Source organism: Anoplolepis gracilipes, unplaced genomic scaffold, assembly GCF_047496725.1.
Source record: "Anoplolepis gracilipes unplaced genomic scaffold, ASM4749672v1 Contig18, whole genome shotgun sequence".
In the NCBI taxonomy this organism is placed as follows: domain Eukaryota; kingdom Metazoa; phylum Arthropoda; class Insecta; order Hymenoptera; family Formicidae; genus Anoplolepis; species Anoplolepis gracilipes.
The window spans coordinates 171045-183814 of NW_027328669.1; the positions used below are offsets into that span (position 1 = coordinate 171045).

The following is a 12770-nucleotide window of genomic DNA, read 5'->3' on the forward strand; positions in this document are numbered from 1 at the left end:
TATTAATAATTTCCTTCCTTCCGCACAGATCGACGCGAATGGAGATGGCTTCATCAATGTCACCGAATTGCGAAGCGCACTGGATGTTTGCGGTTTCAAGATGCCAGGCTACAAGGTGCGCCAGATGATCGAGGAATACGATGATAAGCAGCGACTCGAGCACAGAGGTCGTCTTTCCTTTGAGGAATTCGAAAAACTCTGCAAGGAACTCAAGGCTAACGAACTGGGTTCCACGTTCAAACACGTCGTCTCGAAAAAGGAAAACCTTGAAACTTTAGGTGGAATTTCCGAAGCATCCAGCGAAGGCACCACACATTCAGTCAGACTCGAAGAACAATTGGCGTTCAGCGACTGGATCAACACTAATCTTTTACACGATCCTGATTTGAAGCATTTGTTGCCTATCGATCCTGAGGGAAAGGCACTTTATGACAAAGTTAAAGATGGAATTTTGCTCTGGTATATATATGTATAATATAATATTGTATTATTTTTATTATTTATTCAAATAATATTATTTTTGAAAGATTAGATATAAAATAAATTTCTAGTTGTATTTTATTATGTTTTAATTGTATTTTAAATTTAATTGTATTTTAATCTCTCTTTTATTTATTATCCTTCTCCTTTTTTGTTTTATTTTTTTCTCTTTCTTTTCCCTCTGTACTTCTTCTCTCTTTTCTAATTTTCTTCATTTCTATTTCCATTTTTATCTTCCTTTTCCTTTTTTTCTTATTATTTTACTCCTAAAATTCTTTTCTTTTAGATCTCTTTCCTTTCGTCTTATCACTTTATCGTTTGACAGAAAATTAAATTTATATTGAGTGGAGCTGACTTAACGTTAAGTTGGTTCTCCTTTAAAAAAAATTATAAATAAAATAATTTTAAAAAAACAAATGCATAATAATTAGGTGCTAATTTGTGTATAAAATTTTTTTTATCCTTTACTTATTTCTTCTAATTGTTGACTCATCTAACTTCTATCCTCCTTCCTTTTGTTTTGTTCTTTTCTATTATTCTAATTTTTCCGTTTCTTCCTAATAATTATCTCTAACAACACACATGTTTAAAAGATATTTATAAGAGAGCCATAGAATGTTAAAATATGTTTTAATATCCTATGAATCTTTTATAAATCTTTTATATTTTAAACATATGTGTGCTGTTAAGGATAATATTTTCACGTTCTTTTATTTCGTTGTTTCCTTTTCACATATACTTTCTTCATTTTCTCTTTCTCATTTTCAATCTCTCTCACTTTTTTGTTCGATTATTGTAATCAAAATAAAAAACGAAAGTCTAGAAGATACATGTATATACATATAGAAGTTTTAACACTTAAGGGAAATAAAGATATCAGAAATGTAAATTTTAATTTATTTCAATAGGTAAATGATTGTAAACCCATTGCTAAAGTTTCTCTTTTATTTTTCAGCAAAATAATTAATCATTCCTGCCCGGATACTATTGATGAGCGTACGATTAACAAGAAAAATTTAACGTTGTACAAGAAGCACGAGAATTTAACGCTAGCGTTGTCGTCAGCTCAGGCTATTGGCTGCAACATCATAAACATTGATGCCCACGATCTCACAAAAGGTTCACCGCATTTAGTGCTAGGGCTACTCTGGCAGATTATCCGAATTGGCTTGTTCAACCAAATTACTCTTGAGAATTGCCCTGGCCTTGCCACACTTTTGCAAGATGGTGAACGAATTGAAGATCTACTTAAACTGTCTCCGGAGGCCATTCTTCTCAGATGGGTGAACCATCATCTGGAGAACGCTGGCATCGCCAGACGATGCAACAACTTCCAGTCGGACATCACGGACTCCGAGATTTATACCTATCTTATTAAGCAGATCGCGCCCAACTCGACTGGCGTCACCTTAGAGGCCTTAATGGAGCCGAACCATATGTCTAGAGCGGAGATCATGCTTCAACAAGCAGCTAAATTAGGCTGTCGTAGCTTTGTAACTCCCAGTGATGTTGTAAATGGTATTTACAAGCTCAATTTAGCCTTCGTTGCCAATATGTTCAACAACTATCCTGGATTGGATAAGCCAGAAAGCAATATTGAGGGTTTAGAGTCTCTCGAAGAAACGCGAGAAGAAAAAACCTACAGAAATTGGATGAATTCAATGGGCGTGATGCCTCACGTCAACTGGCTCTATTCAGATTTGGCCGATGGTCTTGTTATCTTCCAGCTGTATGATATTATTAAGCCGGGAACTGTGAATTGGAACAAAGTGCACAAGAAATTTACAAAGCTTCGAAAGTTCATGGAAAAGCTGGAGAATTGCAATTACGCTGTCGAGTTGGGCAAACAAATGAATTTCTCGCTCGTGGGTATTGCCGGACAGGACCTCAACGATGGAAACGCGACCCTGACGTTAGCCCTTATATGGCAGTTGATGAGGTCGTATACATTGTCGATTTTGACGTCTCTAGCTGGTACTCAGGGAAGCGTTGAAAAAGAAATCGTCCACTGGGTAAATTCTAAACTTCAAACGGCCGGAAAAACTAGCAGTATCAAGGGATTCCAAGATTATGCGATATCAGATGGCAAGGTTGTCCTTGATCTTATCGATGCTATCAAACCTGGCTCGGTGAACTATGATCTCATTAAAGAGGGCGGGACTGAAAAGGTGAGCGTTCTGTTTGTTAACGATGTCACAGACACTATATTGATCACCATATTTATTGCTTTTTTTTCATTACGCAGGAAAACCTGGATAACGCTAAATACGCGATATCTTTAGCGCGGAAATGTGGCGCACGTGTTTATGCATTGCCGGAAGATATCACTGAAGTGAAGCCGAAAATGGTGTTGACGGTGTTCGCCTGCTTGATGGCCATGGACTATATCCCGAACATGGATTCTGTGAAAAATCAGCCGAATAACGTCGTAAACGATGACCAATAATGTAGACGTCCTATCTACTATATATATACCTTTTGTACACAGAAACTTTTTCATACCGGCCGTATCGCTTCGCACCTCTTCCATGAGCGTAACACTTGTATATACGTAGTTTAAGTTAGTTTGAGAAGAGTAGTACTAGGAAAAGTACTAGGACAAGACGAGAAGAGAATAACCCGAGAACTTGGGAATTACGATGAAATCCTGTTTGATTCCCATTTGAATGAATAGTCACGCGAGATATGACAAAAATCATGTGCTTGACGAAGGAAATTATTTTACCGTAAAAACTCTTAGATATTTCTTGACTCTATAAAACATAAGTATATAAAATATCAGTATAATAGTTCATGTGTGATACTTTAAATATATATACAATCGTTGCAGTAGTAATTTTGTCTACAATATAAACGATCGAAATTTTTGAAATAAATGGATTTTTTATATTAAAGTATAAGGTGGGGATCAGATAATTTCTCAACGACTTGAACTTACGTTATCGCGCGTGTATATCGATATTTTTTTTTCCATGTAAAAAGTGCGCAAATTATCCCTCGAATTGGCGTTGTTAAGTTTTAAATACTTTTTTCATACATAGCGATTAATTGCTTATCATGTTATTATCGAAAAATATCTACAACGCATATTGAAATATTTTGAGAGATAAATACAAAGTGTTACAAATCCTTTGTTAATTTTTACGATTTTGAGAAATTAAAAAATTTTGAGAAAAATTCTTAGTCCAAATTTATACACTAAATGCAAAACTATAAAAATTACAATAAATTATCTTTTATCGTATATTTCTCTTAAGAAAATTGAGTTTTGATTTAATTCGATAAATTAACGAATATTTTGTATATATATTTTAAGTAAACAAATTGTCTGGCCCATACGTATAGAGTGAATGAAGTTTAACTTGAAATTCAAAAAACTCGTATTATACACGTATAATATATAGTATGGACGTAAAAATATATTTAACACAATGTATACATACATATATCTATAGTATAGGTGTAAGAGACTTGTGATCTGTTTGAATTGTTATTTTACGCACTCTCAGTGATTCGCAGTGTCTATCAGAGAGCCACGACGGTCTAAAAAAACACCTTGTTGGTTCAGTTTTTTGCGCATAAACGGATTTTATATCGAGTGTAATTTGCAATAATTATACATAAATTATACAAATATATTTCTTTATATATATATATACATATTATATACATATATTACACAATAATGTCGATGAATTTTTATATATTTTGTCTGGCTCTAAACAAAAATCTCCTGAACTAGAAAGCGAAGGCTTTTGATACCTTATTATTGAAATCTGCCTACGCCACTGTAGCGTGGTAACAGTTTCTATGACACTCGTATATTAAAAAAAGATATATTATTCAAAAATGTCAGTTGATGATTATGTGCCCCATTAGTCGTCAGATTATGTGCGTTGGACAGATAATGAATAATAATAATGTAATCATGTTGACACAAAAATTATTATAATTGTGCCATTATTATACTGAGGTGTGATTTGATATTTACATGATATTTATAATCAATTCGAAAATCGAAACGTACTTATGCAACTAATAGCGAGTATTAAAAAAATATTTGCAGTTAATTTTTGCAAATATAAAGATAAAAAGCATTTCTTCGTCCTTTTCTCTTTTTCTCTCTCAATTTACAGGTTTATGTAATGTGCGTAGATTATAAAATTAATCGTTTTGAAAAAATAAATGATTCTTATGCATGAAACAAAGGTTCAATCTCAAAACATATCGAAGTGACTGAAAGTTTTTTGAGAAAATTTTAAAAGGAGAGAGAAAGAGAATTTTATTATATTGCATATAATTAAAACTTTTAATGTAAAATATATATGCAATATATAAATCATTAAATTTTTAGTAACAAAAGGAGAAGAAAAAAAGATAAGAATTAAAGGAAATTTATGAAAAAATTAACATACTTTGCATAATTATCATAGATTTGAATTACAGCAGATCAGATTGGTTAATTATTATATTCAGATGTTAATTCATTGTATTAGAATGATATAAAAAATTATTTACAATGATTATAACTAACTAAGTGCAATGTGTATCGAAATTTGTATAGATACTTTTATTCCATTAATGGAATAACAATTTTTAATTAATGGAAAAACAAGTTTAAATTTGACGTCTTAAGACATCATTGCATTATTATTCCAAGAGCAAACAGTAGATACGTAAACGCGTAATTGCAGCGTGTTTATGTACTAAAAAAATTACTTGAGAAAGAGTAGAAGTTGAAAAATTAATTTGATGCAAACTTGGAATATTTATGTCATGTATTTAATTATGTTCTCGTATTTGAAACATATGCGATTCGAAAATTATCGAGGGCTATTGGCAATTTGTCTAATTAGAATTAAGAATTGCAATCATTGAATAACAATCTGAATTTATAATGATCACTGTATGCGTGCATTTTATATATACACATATATACATATATATATATACGCGCCAACATATGCGCATACTATTGTGTGTGTGTGTATATGTACGTGTTATGCGTTCATCGTGTAGTTATAATTTAACGTGTACGTAAATTAAATAAAAGAAATTTATTATATACAATATCTTATTGATTCATTACTAATTAGTGGCAAAGCAGAATGCAAAATAAACAATTGGAAAAATGATTTTACTTTCAACAAATTACAGTGTGAGAGTCAAAAGTGAATACATCTTGCAAAAATGAAAATTTGACAATTTTCACATATATATATATATATATGTATATATGTATATACGCATATATGTATATACGCATTTCTCAAAAAAATTAACGGGATAGCGTTTTTTTCACGAAAAAATTGTCAAATTTTGAAGTGCTGTAATTTTGGCAGAAATTATCCTACTGAAACGAACAAAAAAGTAAATTAAAGTATAAAGTGTCTACTTTGAGACTCTTAGGCCCATGACGATACATTCATGGTTTGGGTCTTCTTCAGATATTCAAGTTCTAAAAAATCGAAAGTTGTCAGAAGAAGACCCAAGGTCGAAACGTCATGTAACATTTCATAAGAATTAAATAAACATCTTTTGCCAGTCAAGTCGATTTTTAAGATTATTTTACTGTTTTTTAAAAAACCACTGGCGACTAGTAATATTTCTATTTTTGTTTTAATTTATATTGTCGACGTACTGAAATTTTGGAGCTGAATTTAAAGTGCCAAATGGTATGAAAAAAAAATTAGATCTAAAATTTAGTCTTAATACTTGAAAGCTAATACTTTAAGCTTTAAAATGTTTTTTTTTCATTCTTCTACGATGATCTGTTCGTCTAATATTAAAGTTTAAAAAGAAGTTTTTTGTTAAAATGGAATAACTTTGCAAGAAAAAATTGTACGACAAAAAATAAAAAATTAAAGCTAAAGGAACAGCGTTTTACTTGAAATTGGTTTGATAAGCCATAAAAAATCACCTCACTCGGTGTGATGCGTTAAAGTTGAGATTTTAATTTCTTTATTTACCTCAAATTCCGCTTCAAAGTCAGGTAACTTCAAAAGTGATGAATGTTTGTCATGAGCCCAAGAGCATCTCAAAAAGTAGTTATTTCAAACTTTAATTTGCTTTTTTGTTCGTTTCAGTAAGATAATTTCTCGCAAAATTACAGCACTTCAAAGTTTGACAATTTTTTCGTCAAAAAATTGTTGTCCCGTTAATTGTTTTGAGGAGTGTACATACAGGATGAGGAAAAAGTATGGAAATCCTGAAAAATCTCGAAAAATATAAGTTTTATACAAAAATGTTTCATTGTCAGACAAAAGTTGTATGGTTTCAAGAGGGACGTAAGATGGTGTCATTGATTGGACCTTGAATAGTCACTTGAAGGTCACGTGAAGGTCACTTTCAATTTCTTAAATGGAACATCCCGTTTTTAATTGAACATTCTTATAGCTTGACAGCTTTCCAAAACATTATAATAAAACTTCTTTTGGTTAACCTTTTCACCGACGCAATTCCTTTTTTAGCGAATTTCTATGATACTTTTGCATGTATATCTTTTTATGATTGCTGATCACGAATCTTAAGTCAAATTCCAAAAATTCAAAATTGCGGATCCACTATTCTCATTACTCGATGATTCTGACTGGATATTTTCTTCAAAACCTTCTGATCCAATATTATTTGGAATTTCTTCAAATTCTATAATGATATATCTAAACATACATACTATAGGAAAAGTTATAGAATAAACACGATTATTATAATATATATAAATATATAAATCGATTGAAAATTAAAAAATCCAAACTGCGAGCGCTACTACTGGGGGATCGGAGTACACGGCAAGGTATTTGTTTATTTAAAACTTTTCTAATCTGCGAAAAATATATAAAGTATATTTTATACTTAGATATTCGAGAAATGTTCAGCTAAATCTTTAGCAAAAAATGTTGAATACTTAAAAAAAATCGAACTTTTCCTGAAAAAAAAACATTTTTTTCAAGTTCATTTATTTATAAATAATTACAAATAAATAATTAGTCGCTAAAACCATTAGAGACTTATAAAGTATAACTATTTCTACACCAAAAATATATAGAACGATAGTTTTTTTCATCGAATTATGAATTTTTACATTGTAAAAATGAAAAAAGAAAAGGTGGGAAGTATACCTTCCACCGACGGTGGAAGGGTTAAGAATTTCCTGAGATATTTTAAAGTTTGTCATGATATACTATTTAATATAAAATATGAAATAAATGAAAAAAATAAATAGATATTGCCTTACGCCGGATTCAGACTTGGGCGGAAAAGCAGAAAGCAGGAGCCAATCAGAACTCATGATGGAAGTAAACAGTACAACGGAAAATTTTTCCAGCACGAGTTCTGATTGGCTTCTGCTTTTCTACTTTCTTCTTTTCCACCAAAGTGTGAATTCTTCCTTAGATGGCCGGATCCTTTCTCGATTTTGCCTTAGATTTTTTTTCTGTAAAACTTATATTTTTCAGAGTTTCCATACTTTTTCCTCACCGTGTATATCGAAACATACATTAAAACATACATAAAGTTATAAATAAGACTTTGACTTGAATTTTATTACAAATTATACATTATCTCAAACGTTTCTTAGACTGGACTTCTTCTCGTTAATGTAATAAATTATTGTCAAAATTACATCAATTATAAATACTGCTGCGAGCTCAATCCATATAATTTGTAGTTAAACTGTATGAGACGACAATTATTTACATTAAACATCATGACATCATAAATTATTATGAGAACAAGAATGGGCATTATTTTACGAAATGCTGTTTATTAATCTTTATTTAGTTTTTATAACTTATACTTAGTTTACAATTTTATAATTAATTTTTGTTTTTATTTCAAATATCTAATGTTCATTGTATAGTTTGTCTACGAATATCACATAAAGTACATACAGAGTGTCTCTCTCTCTCTCTCTATAAATATCTAAACAAATATCTTGCAACAAGTTGAAATTATGAGAAAGTTTAATAAGAGAAATTTACAGCTTTGAGTTTGCTACAGAATGTAAAAAATTTTTTTACTCGTGACCTTTTCGAGTTATGAAGGTCATTTTTATTTTTTTCAATGAAACTACTTTATATATAATCTTTTTATATAAATCGACTCCTCACAATATTTTGTGTAAAAAGTTATAAGGATCATAATTGATGATTAAAAATTGAATAGTTTACGAGATATTTTATACTTTAATTTTAAGGTTCAAGATAAATATGTGTTTTCTTTATACCAATTGATTCGTTTTATACTGTATAAAAATATTGAGGCAAGATAATAGAAAAATGAATCTTTTACAAAATATTTTGTAGTTTATATAAAATTATGTCAAACTATAAAATATCTCAATAAACTATTCAATTTTTGACCATCATACTCTTATACAATAATATTATGTCTAATATTGCAGGAAATCGATTTATACAAAATTAAGATAATTTTATTTAAAAAATTGAAAATGAAAAGGTTACAAATAAAAAAAATTTACATACACTTTGTAGCAGATTCAAAGCCGTTCAATTGTTCTTATTAATTTTCTTGTAATTTCTACCAGTTGCCAGAAATATCTCGAAAGCAAATATGCTGGAGCATTTATAGACAGACACCCTGTATACATGTTATATTTTGTCGTTTCAGTTTATGAAGTTGCTTGGTATATCAGTATTAATATTCAGGTCAATCAATTCACCATAAGAAATAGGAGGGAGTTCGCCTTGTGCGGGATTAATGCTGTCCAAGTTAAGCTGCACTATCTCCTTGAACAAAAGTATTCTATTCATGGAGTCAGTTGGAGGTCGTACTTTCCCATCAAATTCAGTAAAAACTGTAAACCTATTGTTGATCTGTATTTTACTGACAAATCTCCCCTGGAAAAGAAAATTATAGATAGAATTCAATTAAATTAGAGTGAAGAGTTCTTAGAGAATTATGACACGAGATATTTTTAAAGAAATATGACATAATAATTTTTTGATGATTGAATTAATAGTGCTAATAGTAAAATGTTATTATTTGTTTTATTAAAATAATTAGAAGTGGTGCTTCAGCGAAAACTCAACTTTTTTTATATTAATCAATAAAACTACCTATTATAAAAATCAAATATATAAGAGTTTTTATGAGAGAGCAAGTCATTGTTAAAAAGTTATTAACAAAAAATATATTGTAATTTTTTAAAACCATATACATTTAATACAGCATACTCTTAGCAGATTTATTTATTTACGAGTATGTGCAGTTAATCGAACGCGTGGGCGGAAGAGGAGCGAAGCCTCTCCCCCTGTATCCCCACTCTGAAAAGAATAATCTAACCTAACTCTATTTCTAGTTTTAAATTAAAATTAGATTCAATTATTCGATCTTTTAACATAAATATAACTAAACTATATAAATATAACTAAAGAGTAAATCATTGCTGTCACAGATTTTATTATATGTTCAATAAATTGATATTAATGTTGTATTAAGGACAAAACTTGGGAACCATCTCCATCTTCAATGATACCTAATCACAGAATGTCTTTCTCAAACATTTGTCTTCTATAAAACTTACATTTTAGCAATTATTGAAGGTAGTAATTTTTAATAACTTACAGTTCCTATATATATATATATAAGAAAGATTTAGTTTTTTCAATAAGAAAATATGTAGAATAGAAAAACAAAAATATATTCACATACCATTTTTAAAATTCCTGATGAGAAATCGACGTATCGCGGTGGATTAATGCATCCCATTCGGGATTTCTCAATCGAAAGATTCGATATAGGTTTCGTATCATTGGTCATCGGCAACACGTTAAGTTGAAAGTCAATATTCTCCTCCTTGACCGTATTTGTCTTGAGTTCTCCACGTGTAATCCTGTATACAGTCGCGCAATTGCCCATCGACGAATTTTCTCTAGCCATGAATTGCGACATGCGTTCGATCTTGTGCCGATCAACACCTATACTGAACTGATTGGCGATCTTTCTAAGGACATTCACGACTTCCATACGAGACGGTGGCTCGATTATCAGACCTTCCACACCACCACGTTCATTAAATTTGATTTCGAATATCTGTTCTGTTTCCACTTCTCGCGTCGTGTTACGATCTCTTCCCAAGTTTACAATCGTGGAATTCTGCAAATGACAGAAGAGATTGTCCACCGCTTTGGGACGACACTTTAGCTTGGAGATTAGTGTCATGGTTCCAACTGGTTCGTGGGGATCCGTTTTTATCATGTAGGTCATGTTCAGGTCATATGAATATTCCGGCCCAAATGTCCATTTCGACGTGTCGTTTACGATTACGCTCGCCCCTGATCAAGCAAGAGAAAATTTAATCAGAAATATGATATAAGAATGTAAAATATTATATTGGAATATTCTTATTTATCCATACATATTTTTAAAAAAGATATTATTAAAAGATAATTTTTAGATGTATGTATACAAGGTGTCCGGTAATTGGTAAAAAACCTGCTAATGGCAGATTCTTGAGATCATTTGGAAATGCTTTTCTTCAAAAATATCGTGGCATCAATAATTTTCGAGTTATAAGCGATTGTAAAAAGACGTTGTTTGCAAACTAAACTTTTTGTAATTAAAAAATTACCAAAACTACATTTTTCAGTTAATTTCAGATAGAGTTTACTCTAATAGAATTTTAATTTAAGACTTAATTAAACAAAGATATATAATGATACAAATTGGAAACTTGCGAAAAATGATGATGTTTCTCGATATTTTCGCTGAGGAAAAATCAACTCCAAATGATCTTAAGGAGGCATTCGCAGTTGCGGGTCGAAAAAAAAGCTTTTTTTGTGAATTTTTTTCAGTCGAAACTATTGTGTCACTTATTTTGAAATTTCTACATGGTATCAAACAACGTTAAAATTATGTTTCAGGATTTTTTCGTAGAAGAATGTCCCTTAGTGTCCAAATAACGAGCAATCTCCGAGATAACCCTATTCGGAACTGGAGTAGTCACCGCAAACGAACTTTTTTTTTAGAAGTGCCTTTCGAAGATTGCTTGTTACTTGGACATTATGAGACAGTCTTCTACAAAAAAATTCTGAAATATAGTTTTAATGTTGTTTGACATCATGTAGAAATTTTAGAATAAGTGACACAATAGTTTCGACAGAAAAAATTCCCCAAAAAAAGCTTTTTTTCCGACCCGCAATTGCGGGTGCCCCCTTAAGAATCTGCTATTAACAAGTTTTTCATCAATTACCGGACACCTTGTATAAGATGTATATTTTTTCTTTTTTAATTTTTAATTATATAAAATACTTAAATATATGATGCATTTAATCTTTCATAATTTTTTAAAACTATTTCAGTGAAAAAATATTTAGAAAATTATTAACTGTTAAAATTATTAACTGTAGTTAACTGTAGTTAACGGAATATTATTTCTAGTTCAGATATATCCAAATGACTATATATAATTACAAAACGAGTATATAACTATATATGATTGCATATGACTATATGTGACTATAAAATAAGTGGAATATATATAGTGATATAACAGAGCTTTTAAAAAATGACAAACACTTGATAGATTATAGTTGGATCTGATAATTTTTTTTTTATTTTATTCAGGTTGTATATGACCACATTAATTTCCAAAATATTAGTGCTATAAAATTATTATTGCGTATTATTATTTAAACATGCATTTATGTTTGAAATAGATTAATGCAACATCATGCCACACATAAGAGGGAAGAGAATTTAAGCTTGTTTAACTTATTAGTGGCTTACCAACCTAGGAAGAACGGGATTAGGACAACGTTCATCTCGTAACAACGTAATCCCGCTACACGTACGCTGATACTACTCTTCTTACACTCGCAAGCTGCTTTATATCAGAACGTACTCATAATTTAACAGCATAATGTTCAACAGCGCTCACATCCGTGCTGAACTCTAGAATGACGCATGTCATGCCTACATTCGACACATGAGTTTGTACTCTTTTACTACACATACACACGTACACGTACGCGCGTTTTGCTGTAGGCGCGATGAAAAATACGTTCACCGTATACATATTCTGTTTAAAATTCTCTCACAAACTTTAAAGTTGAATATTTCTGCCAAAAATAGTAGAATATTAAAAAACCAAAGTGGATATGAAAGAGTACATTTTCAACTTTTATTCTTAAGCTGGGAGAATCAAAAGAATGATTTTTAGATTATGTGCAGCTAACTGAATTTATATTACAGTGAAATAATCTTAAAAGTCGACATGACTGGCAAAAGATGTTTATTTAATTCTTATAAAATATTACATGACGTTTCGA

General features: G+C 30.6%; 2 protein-coding genes across 3 annotated transcripts in view; one reads left to right on the forward strand and one right to left on the reverse strand.

Moving 5' to 3' along the window:
* The window catches only part of LOC140675722 (plastin-2-like), a 42492-nt gene extending 36942 nt beyond the window's left edge, over positions 1-5550 (forward strand). The window contains exons 2-4 of the mRNA XM_072910347.1: positions 29-459; positions 1436-2648; positions 2726-5550. Coding sequence (XP_072766448.1) covers positions 29-459; positions 1436-2648; positions 2726-2926 — 1845 coding nt within the window. The 3' untranslated portion in view covers positions 2927-5550. The remainder of the gene's footprint in view (positions 1-28; positions 460-1435; positions 2649-2725) is intronic.
* Positions 5551-8222: 2672 nt separating this feature from the next.
* LOC140675744 (uncharacterized) lies at positions 8223-12354 on the reverse strand. Of its 2 annotated transcripts, none has more exons than XM_072910364.1 (3): positions 12233-12354; positions 10153-10775; positions 8223-9338 (listed from the first exon to the last, which is right to left on the reverse strand). In XM_072910364.1, the coding sequence occupies exons 1-3, from the start codon at positions 12261-12263 to the stop codon at positions 9105-9107; spliced, it is 888 nt and encodes a 295-aa protein (XP_072766465.1). In that variant the 5' UTR covers positions 12264-12354; the 3' UTR covers positions 8223-9104. The 2 variants fall into 2 exon arrangements, with proteins under 2 accessions (XP_072766465.1, XP_072766466.1); XM_072910365.1 differs by having other exon boundaries at positions 12229-12333.
* Positions 12355-12770: the final 416 nt, after the last annotated feature.

What these genes read in the sequence shown, in the direction of transcription:
- LOC140675744 (XM_072910364.1), bottom strand. Translation starts at nt 12,263, where the DNA reads ATGAACGTTGTCCTAATCCCGTTCTTCCTAG. An exon ending in CCTAATCCCGTTCTTCCTAG is followed by an intron (nt 10,776 to 12,232) that starts GTTGGTAAGCCA and finishes TTGCTTGATCAG; the next exon opens with GGGCGAGCGTAATCGTAAAC. An exon ending in CATCAGGAATTTTAAAAATG is followed by an intron (nt 9,339 to 10,152) that starts GTATGTGAATAT and finishes TTTCTTTTCCAG; the next exon opens with GGGAGATTTGTCAGTAAAAT.